The sequence below is a fragment of the Vulpes vulpes genome, chromosome 14 (assembly GCF_048418805.1).
Source record: "Vulpes vulpes isolate BD-2025 chromosome 14, VulVul3, whole genome shotgun sequence".
Lineage (NCBI taxonomy): Eukaryota > Metazoa > Chordata > Mammalia > Carnivora > Canidae > Vulpes > Vulpes vulpes.
The window spans coordinates 23,016,677-23,034,997 of NC_132793.1; the positions used below are offsets into that span (position 1 = coordinate 23,016,677).

At 41.1% G+C, this 18,321-nt stretch overlaps 1 protein-coding gene across 8 annotated transcripts in view; it reads left to right on the plus strand.

The window, feature by feature from the left end:
* The first annotated feature begins 12,343 nt into the window (after positions 1 to 12,343).
* Positions 12,344 to 18,321, plus strand: part of RBM39 (RNA binding motif protein 39) — a 28,858-nt gene continuing 22,880 nt past the window's right edge. For 3 of the 8 annotated variants that reach the window (XM_072735997.1, XM_026009789.2, XM_026009790.2), the window contains exons 1-3: positions 12,465 to 12,820; positions 13,434 to 13,497; positions 15,289 to 15,338. In XM_072735997.1, the coding sequence (XP_072592098.1) occupies positions 15,320 to 15,338 (19 nt within the window). In that variant the 5' untranslated portion in view covers positions 12,465 to 12,820; positions 13,434 to 13,497; positions 15,289 to 15,319. Of the gene's footprint in view, positions 12,821 to 13,433; positions 13,498 to 13,722; positions 13,796 to 15,288; positions 15,339 to 18,321 lie in introns of those variants that run through there. The other 5 variants (XM_026009788.2, XM_026009787.2, XM_026009792.2 and 2 more) reach the window with 5 other exon arrangements.

Below are 18,321 nucleotides of genomic sequence, written 5' to 3' on the forward strand. Positions count from 1 at the left end.
CTCATGAGCTCATTCTAGCTCTCTCTCTCTCTCTCTTTTAAGATTTTATTTATTTATTTATTTATTTATTTATTTATTTATTTATTTATGAAAGACACAGAGAGAGAGGCAGAGACACAGGCAAAGACAGAAGCAGGCACCATGCAGGGAGCCCAACGGGACTCAATCCTGGGACTCCAGAACCACGCCCTGGGCTGAAGGCGGCGCTAAACCTCTGAGCCAACCAGGCATCCTTCACTCTCTCTCAAATAAATAAATGAATCTTTCCAAAAAAAGAGAATTAATGAATCGCTGAGGGTAATGGGGATATATATGTAGAAGGTAGCATTTGAACTGGATCTATAAGAGTAAATATCGGATCATTACATATCAGTCAAGGTCATATTAGAAGCTAGAAAACATGTTATTAAAGAGAGAGGATTTGGGGGTGCCTGGGTGGCTCAGCGGTTGAGCGTCTGCCTTAGGCTCAGGGTGTGATCCCGGAGGTCCAGGATCAAGTCCCACATCGGGCTCCCTGCATGGAGCCTGCTTCTCCTTTTGCCTGTCTCTGCCTCTCTCTCTCTCTCTGTCTCTCATGAATAAATAAATAAAATCTTAGAAAAAAAAAAAGAAAGAGGATTTAATATAATGGATTGTTAACTACATAACTGAAGAAAAGGAAAAATCTAACATCATGGTGGTAGTAACTATAGGAACAGCTACCACCACTAGGACTGAGGAAACAAAGGGAAGAAGTTGGAATTATTAAAACACAAAACTTTAAAAAAAAAGGGGGGGAGGGGGCAAACAGCTGAAATTTAGATGTCTGAAGAAGAGGTGCTACTTGGCAGGTGCCAGTGTCTCTCAGTTCAGAGGAAGAGCCCCGTGGGGTTGAAACTCAGACCTGTGAATAGGAAACAATGGACGATCAGTGTTGGTGTCTCTGAAGAAGGAACAATGAGACTGGTTCTGTATGTTTTGGGAAAACTGCATTCTGATTCAGCTGCTTGTAGTAGGAAGGCACTGCCACTGCTGGAATGGAGAAGTTTTGCTGGATGCCACAGATAGGAACAGGAAGCAAATGGGAAGGAGGCTTCCATCTTTCCTCCTGAGTCTTGCAGTGTTCTTCTAGTAGTCTCTCTCTCTCTCTCTCTCTTTTTTTTTTTTTTTTAAGATTTATTCATGAGAGACACACAGAGAGAGGCAGAGACACGGGCAGGAGGAGAAGCAGGCTCCCTGCAGGGAGCCCAACATGGGACTCCATCTCAGGTCTCCAGGATCACGCCCTGGGCTGAAGGCAATGCTAAACTGCTGAGCCACCCGGGCTGCCCTTTCTAGCAGTCTCTATTGGGAGACCTTAATAGAGAGCCAGTACTCAAAGGAGAAATATAGGATCCCAACCCCAAAATTGTAAAGCAGAGGGTGGATTTGGAGGTGCGAAAATACCTAGTAACTGACCCACTTCACCTGTCAGAAGGCTCTGCATGGTCTAGCTTTTCATAAGCTTCTTTGCTGTAGCCACATGACATTCTGGCAGATCCTTAAAGACAGCATACTTCCTCCTGTTACAAGGCCTTTTACATACTCTGTTCTTTGACTGGAAGGTTCTTCACCTATTAAACGCTCCTCTCACGCTAAATCTAGCTTTAAGATGTTTTCATAACCCCATAAACCTCTCTTAGCATTTATCACAGTTGCACATCTTTTTACAGATATGGTCTTTTGATCAATGCCTGCCTCCTCCAAATAGATTCTAAGTTCCAGGAAGGCAAAGGCCATGACTGGTTTTGTACTCCATTGTTTGTTTTCCTAGTGCCTAGTTTAGTGACTAACACACTGTAAAATTTCAGTATATAGGGATCCCTGGGTGGCTCAATGGTTTGGCGCCTGCCTTAGGCCCAGGGCATGATCCTGGAGACCTGGGATCAAGTCCTACATCAGGCTCCCTGCATGGAGCCTGCTTCTCCCTCTGCCTGTGTCTGTGTCTCTGCCTCTCTCTCTCTGTGTGTCTCTCATGCATAAATAGAAGTTTAAAAAAAATTTTTTTTCAGTATATATTTGTTTAAGGAATTATTTCAAAAGTCATAATGTGCTAAGAGATGTATACAAGAAAGCAGAGATTTGGGGTCTTTTTATTTCCATTATCTCCCTCTAGCATCTTGTTCTAGATTCTAGAGGTCCATAGAAGATCCCTTCTTGGGATCCCTGGGTGGCGCAACGGTTTAGCGCCTGCCTTTGGCCCAGGGCGCGATCCTGGAGACCTGGGATCGAATCCCACGTCGGGCTCCCGGTGCATGGAGCCTGCTTCTCCCTCTGCCTCTCTCTCTCTCTCTCTCTCTCTCTCTCTCTCTCTCTGTGTATGACTATCATAAATAAATAAAAATTAAAAAAAAAAAAGAAGATCCCTTCTTTTTTTTTCCCTTTTTACTGAGGTAAAATTCACATAACATAATATTAACCACTAACCATGCAATCGTGTCTAATACTTGGCATTTACTATATTCACAATGTTGTGCAACCATCATCACTAGCTAGTTCCCAGAATATTTTCATCATATCCAAAGGAAATCTCATACCCATTAGTCATTCCCCGGGGCAGCCCTGGTGGCTGAGTGGTTTAGCGCCGCCTTCAGCCCAGGGCATGGTCCTGGAGACCCAGGATCAAGTCCCACCTCAGGCTCCCTACATGGAGCCTCCTTCTCCCTCTGCCTGTGTCTCTGGCTGTCTCTCTCTCTCTCTCTCTCTGTGTCTCTCATGAATAAATAAATAAAATCTTAAAAAAAAAAAAAAGTCATTCCCCATACTTCCTTTACCACACTCCCTGGTAACCACAGTCTGTTTTCCATCTCTATGGAATTACCCATTCTGAATGTTTCATGTGAGTGACCCTTTGTGTCTGTTTTTTGTTTTTTTTTTTTTTTGTATTTAGCACAGTGTTTTTGAGGTTCATTTACTTTATAGCACCTATTAGTATTTCACTTCTTTTTATGGCTGAATAATATTCCATTGTATAGGTATACAACCTATACATACATTCATTAGTTGATAAACATTTGAATTCTGCCCATTTTTTGGCTATTATGAATAGTACTGCTATGAAAATTTGAGTACAACTATTTGTTTGAAAACATATATAGAGAAAACATATTTGTTTGAAAACGCCTGGGTGGCTCAGCAGTTGAGTGTCTACCTTTGGCTCAGGGTGTGATCCTGGAGTCCCGGGATTGAGTCCCGCATCGGGCTTCCTGCATGGAGTCTGCTTCTCCCTCTGCCTATGTCTCTGCCCACCTCTCTCCCGTGTCTCTTGTGAATAAATAAAATCTTTAAAAAATATATTTTTTCTTTTTTTTAGTCAGATCATGAATCACATGCTCTACCGACTGAGCCAGCCAGGTACCCCTGAAAAAAAAATATTTTAAAATATTTTATTTATTTATTCATGACAGACACAGAGAGAAAGGCAGAGACATAGGCAGAGGGAGAAACAGGCTCCCTGCAGGGAGCCCAATGTGGGACTTGATCCCAGGTTCCCGGGATCACCTCCCGAGCCCAGGGCTCAACCACTGAGCTACCCAGGTGTCCCTGAAAACATATTTTAATTCTCATAACTACACCTAGGAGTGGAATTACTGGATCATATGGTAATTCCATATTTAACTTTTTTTAGAAACTGCCAAACTGGGACACCTGGGTGTCTCAGTGGTTGAGTGTCTGCCTTGAGCTCAGGACATGATCCCAGGGTCCTGGGATCTAGTCCCACATCCAGCTCCCAGTGGGAAACCTGCTTCTCGCTCTGCCTATGGCTCTGCCTATGTCTCTGCCTTTCTCTCTGTGTCTCTGATGAATAAATAAAATCTTAAAAAAAAAAAACAAACCCTGCCAAACTGTTTTCCACGGGACTTGTACCATTTCACATTCACACCAGCAAGGTCTGAGGGTTCTACTTTTTCCATGTTCTTCCTGACATCTCTTATCTCTTTTACAACCACTGCATACAAGTCATGTTCATGCTGCATATATTCCAACTCAGATGCTTCACTTATATAAGGAGATAGGACCTAGTTATTTAGAGATATTTAGACAAATAATGTTTCTTTGGGCCTCCTCCAGAAAATAATTGTTAAGAACCTATTTTTTCCAGCTCCAGAAAAAGAATGAGCCTACTAAATACATCCTTTTTTTCTGGGCTATTCATTGTATAAGCCCATTCACTCATATCATGTAATCACATGCTCTTATTCAAAATCATTGTGGATTGTTGCTTTTGTTTTTCATCCAACATTTTCAAGGTGTATATCCATCTTTGATGCCTTGTCAGCAGGATCTTCCTATTGCTAGATTTGCTTAAATCCCAAATCTTTTGCAATGTTAAGGTTTGACTGCATTTCTTTTTGCTTCCATTAACAGATTTTTTTTCCACTCGACCACCATTTATTGGACTTTAATCATGAACCAGTTTCAGCCCTACAGCATTCTGCCTCTGGGCCCTGCAAAAGAGACATGGAAGGAGGGTAGGCAGTGACTGTAACATGAGACCCTGTTCTGCTCCAGGACCAATGTTAAATGTCCATAAATGTCTGCCAGTCAAATGAAAGGGTTATCCTTTTTTTTAATTTATTTATGATAGTCACACACACACATACACACAGAGAGAGAGAGAGAGAGAGAGAGAGAGAGAGAGAAAGAGAGGCAGGCAGAGGGAGAAGCAGGCTCCATGTACCGGGAGCCTGACGTGGGACTTGATCCCGGGTCTCCAGGATCATGCCCTGGGCCAAAGACAGGTGCCAAACCGCTGCACCACCCAGGGATCCCTGAAAGGGTTATCCTAATATTGAAACCATTTCCCAGAAAATAGTGAGGCTCATAGGGAAGTGACCTGGGCCCAAGGGCTGCTCTGGGGGAGGTGCTGGCCTGATGTAAGACCTTTTTTTTCCTCCCCGCCAGGTGACCTGCTCGCAGATTTTTCTTAAAGGATTTTTATTATTTTGAAGTAATCTTTACACAAACATGGGACTTGAACTTACAACCTTGAGATCAAGAGTCAAATGCTCCACCAACTAAGCCAGCCAGATGCCTCTGTTAGCAGATACTTTTTTTTTAAGATTTTATTTATTCAAAAAAATATTTTACTTATTCATTTTAGAGAGAGGAAAAAAGAATGTGAGCAAGGGAAGGAGCAGAGGGAGAAGGTGAGGGATGTGATCTCCAATAAACTCCATGCTGAGTGCAGAGCCTGATGTGGGGCTAAATCTCAGGACCCTGAAATCCATGACCTGAGCTGAAATCAAGAGTCAGCCGCTTAGGGATCCCTGGGTGGCGCAGTGGTTTGGCGCTTGCCTTTGGCCCAGGGTGCCATCCTGGAGACCCGGGATCGAATCCCACATCGGGCTCCTGGGGCATGGAGCCTGCTTCTCCCTCTGCCTGCCTCTCTCTCTCTCTCTCTCTCTCTCTGTGACTATAATAAATAAAAATTAAAAAAAAAAAAAAAGAGTCAGCCGCTTAACCCACTGAGCCACTCTGGTGCCCCTGTTTTGTTTTAAAGATTTTATTTATTTATTTATGAGAGACACAGAGAGAGAGAGAGAGAGAGGAAGAGACACAGGTAGAGGGAGAAGCAGGCTCCATGCAGGGAGCCTGACTTGGGACTCAACCCCAGATCCCCAGGATCACACCCTGGGCCAAAGGCGGTGCTAAACCACTGAGCCACCTGGACTGTCCTATGTATTACTTTATTTGTATGCATTTGTCAAACTCATCTATTGGTACAGTTAAGATTTGTGAATTTTGCTATAAAATTTATCTCATTAAAAAAAACTATTAACCTCTAGTTAGGAATATGAAATGCTGAAGTGTTTGATAACTGTATTGATATCTGTAATTTATTTTGAAAAGCATTAAAGGGGTGCCAGTCTGGTTCAGTTGGTGGAGCAAGCAACACTTTATCTTGGGGTTGTGAGTTCAAGCCCACATTCATATAGAGATTACTTTAAAATAATAAAGAATCTTTTTAAAAAAATCTGCTAGGGCGTCTGAGTGGCTCCCTTGGTTAAGCATCTGCCTTTGGCTCAATTCATAATCTCAGGGTCCTGGGATTCAGCTCTACATTGGACTCCCCGCTCGGCAGGGAGTCTGCTTCTCCCTCCGCCCCTCCCCCTGGTTGTGCTCTCTCTTCTTTCTCAAATAAATAAAATCTTTTTTTAAAAAAGAAAAAAGTTCTGCTAACAGATCACACTAAGATGAGGGGAAGAAAATTTTTACATCAGGCCAGTAGCTCCCCCACAGTAACCCTTGGGCCCAGGTCATTTTGAGTTTTGTTTTCTTTTTCTAAGATTAATTTTATTTTTTGTAAAGATTTTATTTATTTAGGACAAACACACAGAGAGAGGCAGAGACATAGAAGGAGAAGCAGGCCCCTTGCAGGGAGCCTGATGAGGGACTCAATTCCCAGACCCAGGATCACACCCTGAGCCCAAGGCAGATGCTCAACCACTGAGCCACCCAGGCATCCCAGATTCATTTTATTTTAAAGAGAGAGAGAGAGAGAGAGAACTAGCACAGGGTGGGCAGTACAGAGGGAGAGGGAGGGTTTTTGTTTTTGTTTTTGTTTTGTTGTTGTTGTTGTTGTTTTTTGAGAGGGAGGGTTTTAAGCAGACTCTGCGCTGTGCAGGCTCGATCTCATGACCCTGAGATCAGAACCTGCACTAAAACCAATAGTCGGATGCTTAACCGACAGCGCCACCCAGACTCCCCCAGTGGAACAGTATCTTGAACATGATTTTTGTTTCTTCAGGTGTTTTCTAACTAAACTGGAAACTTTTCTTTTATTTATTTATTTTTTTTCTTTTTTTTAAAGATTTGATTTATTTATTCACGAGACACACACACACACACACACACAGAGAGAGAGAGAGAGAGAGAGAGAGAGAGAGAAGCAGAGACACAGGCAGAGGGAGAAGCAGGCTCCATGTAGGGAGCCTGACGTGGGACTCCATCCCAGGTCTCCAGGATCGAGCCCAAGGCTCAACTGCTGAGCCACTCCAGGCATCCCCCAAGCAAAATTATTATGAGACTTGCAGCCCATGGTATCAGCCTGAAATAAATGGCTAGTGATGTACCCTTGAAACATCTCCTCTTCTTTTAAGAAATAATCATTCTCAGATTGATGAAAATTCCTTTGGGATATGTCACTACAATGCTCCTGACATTATGGCCAGTAGACAGACAAGTATTTGAAACAAATGCCAAATTCAATCAGTAAATTGATTAGACAATCAAGTATTAAGGAGGAAAATGATAATTTCATACACCCAAATGTGGGTGGCAAAATTAATTCCATCTGTATGGAGAGGCTTGCATTTCTTGCTGTAATAATGACTTAGGGGAAAAAAAAGGTTCATTGTGCCTGTCAGTGGTTCGAGAATATTGCTGGAAACTATCAGGCATACTATGCAACTGCAGTCTTTGGTCCAGGTCAAAAACTCTGGCCAAAAAGGAACCTTAGTCTTCTGAGTTAGTGTCTGCATGACTGCATTCTTTTTATTTTTATTTATTTTTTATTTTTTATTTTTCATGACTGCATTCTTTTGGAATGTCAATCACGAATTTTTGAGATAAATAAATTCTTTCTCTTATGGGTGGCTTTTTATACAGAGATGTTTAAATTTAAATATAGATATACTGTCTTAAAACTTTTATATTCATTTTTAAAAAGATTTTATTTATTTTTAGAAAGAGAGAGAGAGCACACGTGCAAGTGGGGTGGGAGGGACAGAGGGAGAGGGAAAGAATCTCAAACTCCCTGCTGAGCATGGATGTGGGGCTGGATCTCATTACCCCAAGATCATGAGCAGAGCTGAAATTGGACACCCGATTGAGCCACCCAGGCACCCCTTAAAAACTTTAATATTAAGTTTAAGAGTCCTTTGTATATATTTATAACTAAACTGTAATGTTTAAGAGATTTTTGCATACTAACAATTCTAGTTAAATATTACTGAGTAATTGAGATTTGTGATGTTAGTTGGATTACAATCAGAAAATTTTAAGAAATTTTGGGACACCTGGGTGGCTCAGAGGTTGAACATCTACCTTGGGCTCAGGGCATGATGCCAGGGTCTTGGGATCGAGTCCCACATTGGGCTCCCTGCATGGAAACTGCTTCTCCCTCTGCTTATGTCTCTGGCTCTTTATCTCTGTGTCTCTCATGAATGAATAAATAAAATCTAAAAAAGAAAAAAATTTAAGGCTGACAGTATTTTTTTTTTTTTTAAGATTTTAAAAGGAGAAGCAGGCTCCCTGCAAGGAGCCCAATGTGGGACTCAATCCTGGATTCTAGGATCAGGCCCTGAGCCGAAGGCAGACGCCCAACCACTTGAGCTACTCAGGCATCCCGGCAGACTATATTTGTAATTTTCTTTTTCTTTTTTTTAATATTTCATTTTTAGGGCATCTAGGTGACTCAGTCAGTTGAGCATCTGACTCTTTTTTATTTTTAAAGATTTTATTTAATAAAATAAAAATTACATTGGATGTAATTTCTGCATCCAATGTGGGGCTAAACTTACAACTCTAAGAATCACATGCTGAGGGGCATCTGGGTGGCCCAGTTGGTTAAGCGTTTGTGTTCACCTCGGGTCATGATCCTAGAGTCCCGAGATCAAGTTCCATAACCAGCTCCCTGCTCAGCGGTGAGCCTGCTTTTCCCTCTCTTCCTGCTTGTGCACTCTGTCTCTGTCCCTCTCTCTCTCGAATAAATCAAATCTTTAAAAACAAAAGAATTGGGCAGCCCAGGTGGCTTAGCGGTTTAGAGCCGCCTTCTGCCCAGGGTGTGATCCTGGAGACCCTGAATCGAGTCCCACGTCAGGCTCGCTACATGGAGCCTGCTTCTCCCTCTGCCTGTGTCTCTTCCTCTCTGTCTCTCTGTCTCTCTCTGTGTCTCTCATGAATAAATAAATAATTTATTAAAAAATAAAAACAAAAAGAATTGCATGCTCTACTAACTGAGCCAGCCAGATACTCCTATATTTATAATTTTAATTTCTTGGATTTAGATGAATTATTTACCTATTTGGGATAGTTTTAAAGTGCTCAAAAATAACAGAACATGTTAAAATGACAAAAGGGGGTGTCTGGCTTTCTCAGTCAGTAGAGTGTGCAACTCTTGATCTTGGGGTCCTGAGTTGAAGTCCCACATTGGGTATAGAACTTATACCAAAAAAAAAAAAAAAGAAAAAGAAAAAAGAAAAAAGATCCAGGGGTGCCTGGGTGGCTCAGTTGCTTAAGCATCTGCCTTTGGCTTGGGGTGAGCCCCTCATTAGGCTCCCTGCTCTGGGGGGAGCCTGCTTCTCTCTCCCTCTGCCTACCTCTGCCCCTACTTGCTTGCTCACTCTCTGTCAAATAAATAAACAAAATATTAAAAAAAAAAAGATCCAAGCATACTAAATTTAAGGAAATTTGTCTAACATAAATAGGACTAATTTTTTTGAGAGTGTAGTCTGTTCAACTTGAATTTAACTCAATGGATAAAATGAAGGTGATTTTAGAATTTTAGCTTCATAAATGAAATTTTAAAATTGAGTCTTTTTTTTTTTTTTTATTCCTGAGAGACACAGAGAGGCAGGGACATAGGCAGAGGGAGAAGCAGGCTCCATCCAGAGAGACGGATGTGGGACTCCAGGATAATGCCCTGGGCTGAAGGCAGACATTCTACCACTGAGTCACCCAGGTGTCCTTTAATATTTGCTTTTAAACATAAAAAATACTTTTTTAATAAAGATTTTATTTGAGGGCAGTCCTGGTAGCACGGCGGTTTAACACCACCTGCAGCCTGGGGTGTGATCCTGGAGACCCGGAATCGAGTCCTACGTCGGGCTTCCTGCGTGGACCCTGCTTCTCCCTCTGCCTGTGTCTCTGCCTCTCTCTGTGTGTCTCTATCTATGAATAAATAAAATCTTAAAAAAAAATTTTATTTGATATTCATGAAAGATTTTATATATTTATTCATGAGAGACACACAGAGAGAGGCAGAGACATAGACAGAGGGAGAAGCAGGCTCCCCGGGAGCCCGATGAGGGATTCAATCCTGGGGCTAGGATCAAGCCCTGAGCCAAAGGCAGATGCCCAACCGCTGAGACACCCAGAAATCCCAAAAATACTTTGTTTTAGAGTCAAAGTTTTCCAGCTGGTGTTTCTTGATTGTGCTCTAAATTTCCAGGTTCGGGGAACCTGGGTGGCTCAGTTGGTTATGCATCTGACTTTGGCTCAGGTCATGATTCCTGGGTCCTAGGATTGAGACCCCCATCTGGCTCCCCACTCAGTGAGGAGCCTGCTTCTCCCTCTCTCTGTCTCTCCTCTCGTGCTCTCTCTTGTTCTGCTCTCTCAAATAAACAAATAAGATCTTTTTCAAAAAATAAACTTCCAAGTTCACTCTGATCATCCTTGAGCAGAAAATAATTTAGGAAATACTCAATAATTGGGACACCTGGGTGGCTCAGTGGTTGAGCCTCTTGGCTCAGGGCATGATCCTGGAGTTCCGGGATTGAGTCCTGCATTGGGCTCCCTGCATGGGGCCTGCTTCTCCCTCTGCCTGTGTCTCTGCCTCTCTGTGTCTCTCATGAATAAATAAAATCTTAGAAAAAGAGAGAAATATTCAATAATCAAGTGATTGAAAGCTTAAAACTTTCCTATTCCCAAATAAGTCTAGAAGTTAAAGTCAAATTTTGTGTTGTCATATTCCCAAACTAAAAAATTAGTAAGGGCCCATCTTTATGCTTTGACATTTGCACAATTAACAAGTCACAATAATAGAACTAAAGGGGCAAAAAGAAGGCAAAAGTTAGCTTTGGTTTTTTGTTAGCTTGAGCAGTTCTGTGATTTTCAACACACAAAAAAATTTTTTTGGAAGATTTTATTTATTTATTCATGAGAGACACTGAGAGAGAGAGGCAGAGACACAGGCAGAGGGAGAAGCAGGCTCCTCGCAAGGAGCCCAATGTGGGACTGGATCCCGGAACTCCAGGATCACAACCCAATCGCTGAGCCACCCAGGCGTCCCTTATTACTTAAAAAATTTGAAAGAGGATCTGAATTTTCAGAGGAAGCAGTAAGGTAGTATCACTATGCAACATCTATTAATCCTTTCAGAGGAACACCTGTGTGGAAAATTAACCAGAAATGCAAAGGCCCTTGATACATTTCCACTAAATAATTATTCAGCAATAACAAGTTACCTTTTCTGAGAATTAAATATTTGCCAGGCACTTTATGGACATTATCTCATTTAATCGTCACTATGCTTCTAGGAGGTCTTCATTCACTTACTGAGTGTCCACCTGGCTGGGCACCAAGCTAACTAAACACTGAGAATTCAACAGTGAGCATTATCAGCTTAGGTCAGTTTCACGAAGCTTAGCCTAGTAATTATGCTACCGCCTCCCCTCTTCATAAAAGGAAATGGAGGATAGGCTTTGAGAGATTAACTTACTTGTCCAAGGTCACACGGTGTTGGAGCAGCTACAAGAACCAAATTATCTCTCATGTCTATCTTTACCCTCAATCATTAAGCTCTTAATAGACTTAACTGTAGGATTTTTTTCCCCCTTAAGTCCTCTAACTTTTTCAAAAATTTTTTTCAAATATTTTTATCATGGAGGAGAAAGCCTATATAGTCAACAACCTCTCGGCTGCCTCTTCTTTTTCAGTGTTGACCAGAGAAATGTGATGCTCTTTTATACTGTCAGGTATCTGGGAAACTTGAAGGGCTAGAAGTCAAGTACCCGGGGAATGGGGGACATTTTTGAAGAAAACAATAGGAACCCTGACACAAGGCCAGAGTATCAAATCCGAGGCACAAGCTGATCCATTGCCAAGGGAAGCACTTTGTTTCTTCACCTTCTCTTTGCCTTTCTCCACTATTTCCAAGGGTGTTTAGTCAGCCGAGCGTAGCCCATTGGCTCCAAAAGGCCGGAGAATCTAATTTTTATTCTACACCCATAGCCCCCTACAGTCTCCTCTTGGCTTCTTTCTTATACGCTTTTCACTTTTTCACCCCAGGAGGTTAATATATAGATATAGAGGGCAGTTTTCGTTATATTCTATCGCCATATGGACAAATTGCTTTATGGCGACCTTGACAGACACCAGGGTGGGAGGCCCGGGGGAGGGGAGCGGCGGTCAGCTCTGGGAGAGAAACCTTCAGATAGCTGTGAGGAGGCGCCACAAGGAGGAGGAAACCACCGAGCTCCACTCAGCGTTCAGTTTTTAAAAAGATTGACGGGAAGTGTACCAACTGCCTTTGCTCTAGCTTCTTGCGCGGTCTCGCGAGATACGGACGTCTATGTGGAGAGGGTGTCAAAGGCGCCGCTCTAAGTGGGGGATGGGAATATCTGTGGCGCAATCATTGCGCGAGATTGGGCCATGGTCGCTGGGGCCGTGCTTACGTCTCGCGATATTTTTGCTGCTCCGGTCTGGAACTAGGGACAGCTTCTCGCGAGAGCCCGTGCTGGGAGCTCTGTGAGGCCCCGTGTGTTTGTGTGTGTGTATGTGTGTTGGTGGATGAGAGTACGAGGAAGCAGCGGCCGCCATTTCACAGAGCTTGCCGAAGCTGTCGCAGGGGTGGATCCTGAGCTGCCGAAGCCGCCGTCCTGAACTTCCGCGCGGGCTCCTCTAATCCCATTGTTTCTTTTAGATTCGCTCGGGCCTATCCGCCCTCGGAGCCCGAAATTCGGGCTGGGCGGTACCGTGGCCTGGGCCTAGCGGCTTAACAGTAGCAACAGCGGCGGCAGCAACAGCAGCCCCCCTCTTTCCGAATAGAAGCACCCCAGGGGCCCGAAAGCCCGCACAGGTAAGGAGATGTCGCGGGCCTGTGTATTGCCAGAGGTTTTCGGAGGCTTGGTTTTCGGCTGTTTTGAGGGACACTCAGGCGATCTATAACGACGGGGGTGGGGTGGGGGGAATCGGTTCCATTTAGGCGACCGCGCCCTTATTTTCTTTTCGTGTGTATTTCAGGGTTCTTGGGTGGTAGGGATCCCAGAGAGGCGTCGGGCGGATGGCGACCGGTCCCTTCGAGGCCTGGCCGGCCGCGACCTCCCAACATGGCGCCAGCCGAACGCTACCATGGCACACAACCCCTCCCAACCGAGGGAGTTTCCCTTTGCCCCTAAAATGGCAGCGCGGGTTTTGCGCGGAAAGAGGCGCTCTCACTCGAGGCGCGCGGGTTCTGTTTTTGGAGTTAATTGTGGGCGCTTTTTTTTCTTTATCGTATATTTAATGCCTTGTATTCGGTTTTGGAGATAATTCAGATTTAGTTACCGAGCCTGGTAAAGTGCATCGTGCCACCTCAGTCATTCCAGGTCTTTTTGTGGGCTTTTCTTAAGTTTTGGAGTTTGTCGGATAAGAAGGAAATTGAGCAGAATTGGAAAACGTTTACTCACTGAATTACCTTTCTTATTTTCTAGGCGTTTAGAGAAAATGGCAGACGATATTGATATTGAAGCAATGCTTGAGGCTCCTTATAAGAAGGTGAGAAAAAACATGTCGGTGAGGTTTATATATTTCTTAATTTAGCATTATCACGAAACTACTGCTGAAATGTAAACTAACCTCCCCGGAGCCCTCTTGATTTATCTTGTCAGAGATGCATTACGTGTAACTTACAAAAGTAAATATATGCTATTGATGTAATAATATTGTGCAGTAGTTTCACTTCAGCGTGATGAATAAATGCCCATCTATCTCTCTTTGTAGACTTGCCTAACGATATCTCACCTCTACTCCCATGAATTCACCTTTGATTCCAGTGTGAACTGTCAATCATAAGGTAGTAATTGAGTGACTTATCGCTGTACCGTGGTCCCCTAGGTAAAATGACTCAACTAAGAATTACCAGCTCCAGTTTGGTATAGCAAAAAGGTGAATGTAGTGGTTTGGGAAACTAGCAGGGGTCCAAGAATAACCAAGCATAACCAGTCTGTGGCAAGCAAATCTTTTAAATAAGTTTTACAAGAAGAAATGGGTGAGATTTAAATTTTTTATATATATATATATATACATATATTGACTGGTGATAGTAAATATTGAAACAGGCAGGTATTGATCTGCTGCTCTGTTAAAAATTACTAAAATTCTTGGATCCCTGAATAGAAATTTTTTTAAAGGCAAAGGAGACAGTATCACAATTTAGAGTCACTTGATGACGGTTTTACTGTCCTCCGTATTGTTTTTTTTTTTTTTTTTTTAATTAGTCCCTGCCATAATATTTCACACTAAAAGCTACAAAGGAATTATTTTGGCTAATAGTATAGTCTGACCCATTTCAGTATCACAGTATAAAAAGTAAAGTGTCTTTTCATTCTTTCACCAGTTGGTGGTGAAAATAGCAGTATGCATGCATTATCACTGGTGTCGCAAACTGTAAGCTTTGTAAGTTAGCACTTATACTTCTATAACTGATGTAATCAAACTTTAAAAATAAACATTGCGCTAAACCTTTTAAAATAATACGTTTGTTTTGTTGGAGTGTATAGCACGACCATGTGGTACCAATTTGGATGAATTCTTTTTAGCTTTAAATAGTGTATGTAGTTTTGTAATGCTTAGACTCTTGAAGAACTACTTTCTGTTTTAATGTTAAGATTCTTGTGTCTTAGTTTAACATGGATGTAATTCCATGTAAACAGGTATGGAAGTAGGAAATGTTTAGGCTGGACTGGTGGATTATTAATTGACTTTCTTGGGTTCTTGGGAGTCAACATTACTAAAGCAGTGTGAATCCCTGTTTGCTTCAGGGCGAGATGTGTGACAGAGGTGGCATCAAGCTCTTACAGTCCCAACCCTCCAACGGAAATGGGCGAAGATCTCAGGAATGGCATCGGTCACAGGAAATCGATAGTGGCTGGCTGCTAGCATGGCCACTTGGGGCTTAGGCAGAAATAGAGCCATGGTACTGACCAAAGGGACCATAGCACATGGAATAAAACTCAAAACAGGACTTAATTCATGTTTTATAGAAGTTCTATTTAACCACTTCAACACTGTAAATCTGGATAACTTAATATCTAACTATATAAAAAAGTAAAATTTAACATGTTAATATGCATTTTTATTTTTGTATCTCGATGTCTTAATTGTAAGCAACAAAGTGGTTAAACACATACCCATCTAAATTTTTTTATAGCCTTCCGTGTTAAACTATAAATAAGTAATTAGTTTTAAAATTGTTTTGTATTTTCTTATTCCTGTTCCCTTTACCCTTTGACAACTTGAAATGTTACCACTTCGTCCTCATGATGTTCTTCTATCAACCCTGCTTAGGATGAGAACAAGTTGAGCAGTGCAAACGGCCATGAAGAACGTAGCAAAAAGTAAGTTATAAGAAGGGACCTGGGGTGGGGGGACCTTTATGTGATTTGAGATCTTAAATTGTGTTCCTGTGGCGATAGCATCAAACTGAAAGTTCTCTTCAGAAGCTTTTCCTTGTCTCTCCTAGAAAAGTCCTTCTTTACCTTCTGAAGGAATGAGAAACTATGTGAGGATATGAAACTGGATTCTTAGATTTCAGGATATAGTTTCAGGGATTTTTTTGGACACCTTCACCTCCAAGCCTACTGACAACAATCTGGATAAGAGTTCCTGTATTAGAGTTTGTCTTTTGTCTTAAGTTTTTAAAGTTTGGCTTAATATTTTGGTGGTGTGTTATCAATAAAACTATCATACCCACTAAAGATCAGTTAGGAAGGGAAAAAAAGGTAACAAATGACTAACTCCTGGAAAGTGTTTGCTCTAAATCACTGAAGGGGGTCAGAATTGTGAATTATGCTCCTTGCTGTTTAAAGGCCCTTTTTGTAGGAATAGAGCACACTTAAGTACTTTTTAGGTGCCTCTTAAATGGTTTTTGATGTCTTCAGTTTTTAAAACTCTAATAGACTTAAACAGTGAAAATGGAGTTTTAAATTCTGCATATTTATGCAGCTTACTAGGTTAAATGAGTAACTGGTAACAGGAACTCAGTGTTAAATTTTAGTATAGAATACAGTATATAAGTCTCAATGACCGTATAAACCAGAACCACATTATAAGGTTGAATCCTATTTTTGGAGTATTCTTTCTGCTCTAAAAATCGATGATCCTTAACATCATATGGTCATGTTAAAAGCATTAAATTGTTTTAGTAGCCTATTTTTGTGATGTCATTAAAATAATTTGTCACATACATGACCCTGTAGTACCTAACAAAGAATGGTAACATAGCCCCCTTATTTGATTTTTTTTTTTTTTTTTGGCTCTTTTCCTAATGAGAGGAGCTCAACAAGTGCTTCGTAATACACTACCTCAACATCCTCACAGCAACTTTGTTAGGTTGATTGAATTTCACAAAACAGATGAGAAATTCTTAGATTGGATTATCTAGGCATTGTTATGCTGATTTTTAAAATTCTTATATTTAAAATGATCCAATTTGTAGAAAATGTACTTTGGGGGGGTACAAACTGGGGTAGAGGATCTGTTACAGTACTCACTAATCACAAAAGATTGCGGGAATTAATCACATTGGGTTTAGTCTTGAATTATTACGGTTTGAGGCAACCAATTGCATGGTTTAACATCACCTGGTTTTAGACCTTTTACCAAAGTAAGTTTTCTGATTAATGGTTCTAATTGCCATTTCATAATGAAAACCTAGGAAGGAGTATCCAAATAGATTAAAATTATCCAATCTAGGTATTAGGCCTTTTGTATGCGTAAATACCTCACCCTAAGTGCCAAAAGGATGAGGACATGCACTTTGGGCACAGTTTTCTTTGTTCCACCATTCTCAGATGTCACTCCTTGCAACTAACTCAATCTCCAGTTTATACTTGTTTTCATCCTGCATCTAAGCTCATTAAGGCTGCCAAGCTTTTATAGGAAATTGAGCACTAAGCTCCCATGACTGATGCTTTGTGGTCTTTATCTAATGTAAAGAGTCTTAGGATACTGAATAGAAGAATGGATAATTTTCTTTAATTGGCTATAGAATAGCCAATTTAAGGGAACATCCCAAATATACCATTTAGTATCTTTTCAAATGTACAAGTTATTTTTGTCCTGCTTCTCATTCTGTTAAAGTTGCTTAAATAAATGACTTTTTTGTTCAATCAGGAAATTGTTACCCATTTTTCTAAAGGGAATTAATCTTTCAAATTAATTTTACGGTTATCTAGAAAGTTTTCATATTTAAGGTTAGATAAAATGTAAAGCAAATACAGTGTTCTGCATGAATTCTGTTAAAGGAAAGTGCCATGTTGCATTTTTCATCCTTAAACTTCATTGTCTGAAAAGCAATCAAGTGTTGGGATATAGTTTTAAGGTAGTAAGAAAATGGATATTCTGAGAAATTGAGAGTTGACTAATAAATGTTTTCTTTAAAAAATAGTTCGTATTCTCAATACATACACTCAGTTGTATTCTGGTAGTAAAAAGAACTACGTTTAATAATAACACAAATTGTTTATCAATTAGCCTACTTTCTGAACAGCTATACCCCTATGTCTGGCAAGACCTCAAAGTATACCTTTTAAGTATTTGAGCTTGCCTTCATGGGAATATTATTTGTTAGTATAACCATTTTTGGAAAGTCTAAACCAGTGTCCATTCAGTTAAGCTCTTTAGGAATTTCTCAAAAAAGGATAACAATAAAATGACACAGTTGAAATATATTGGCTACTGTGTGTGGATTATCTATAAATTTTGGAATAAATGACTTTTCTATTTTTTTTCTTATTTTCCAGAGTACTTTGCATTTAAATTTTAGATCTTCTTACATGGAAGAGGTCAAATCCAGTTATAGCAAAACACCTTTACAGCAGAGGCCATATAACCAAAAAGTCCAAAGGCCCAGCCCAGTGGACCATTTACTTCAATGATGTTCAGTACAAAATTCCACTGCCACTAAAGACTTTGGAAAGTCCCTTTTAAGTTGTAACAGGATTTGACTATTAGTGTGGATTTTGATAACCCTTCTTTAGTTAACTTAATGTTCTTTCAAGCTACAATTTGTTATAGAGAAGTATATTGCTTTCTTAAATTTTTGTCCGGGCTTTTATGAAGAGGATCGTGCTTCTGAATGTCTTAGTATGTTGCTGTCTTTTTACCTGTCTGGGGTTGCCTTCAGATGTGGGTGGGGACTCATTTGAAAAAAGTTCTAGGAAGACCTTTAGTTGAAGTTAGCTCTCCAATTTTCCGGTCCTTTCCTTTGGCAGAATAAGTTTTGGGCCTAAAAAGAGGTAGATTGGGAGGTTGGCTGCCTCTCTGCTGTGGGCCAAAAATAAAGCAATACTTTGTCCTTTTTGTGGGGGATGGAGTTAC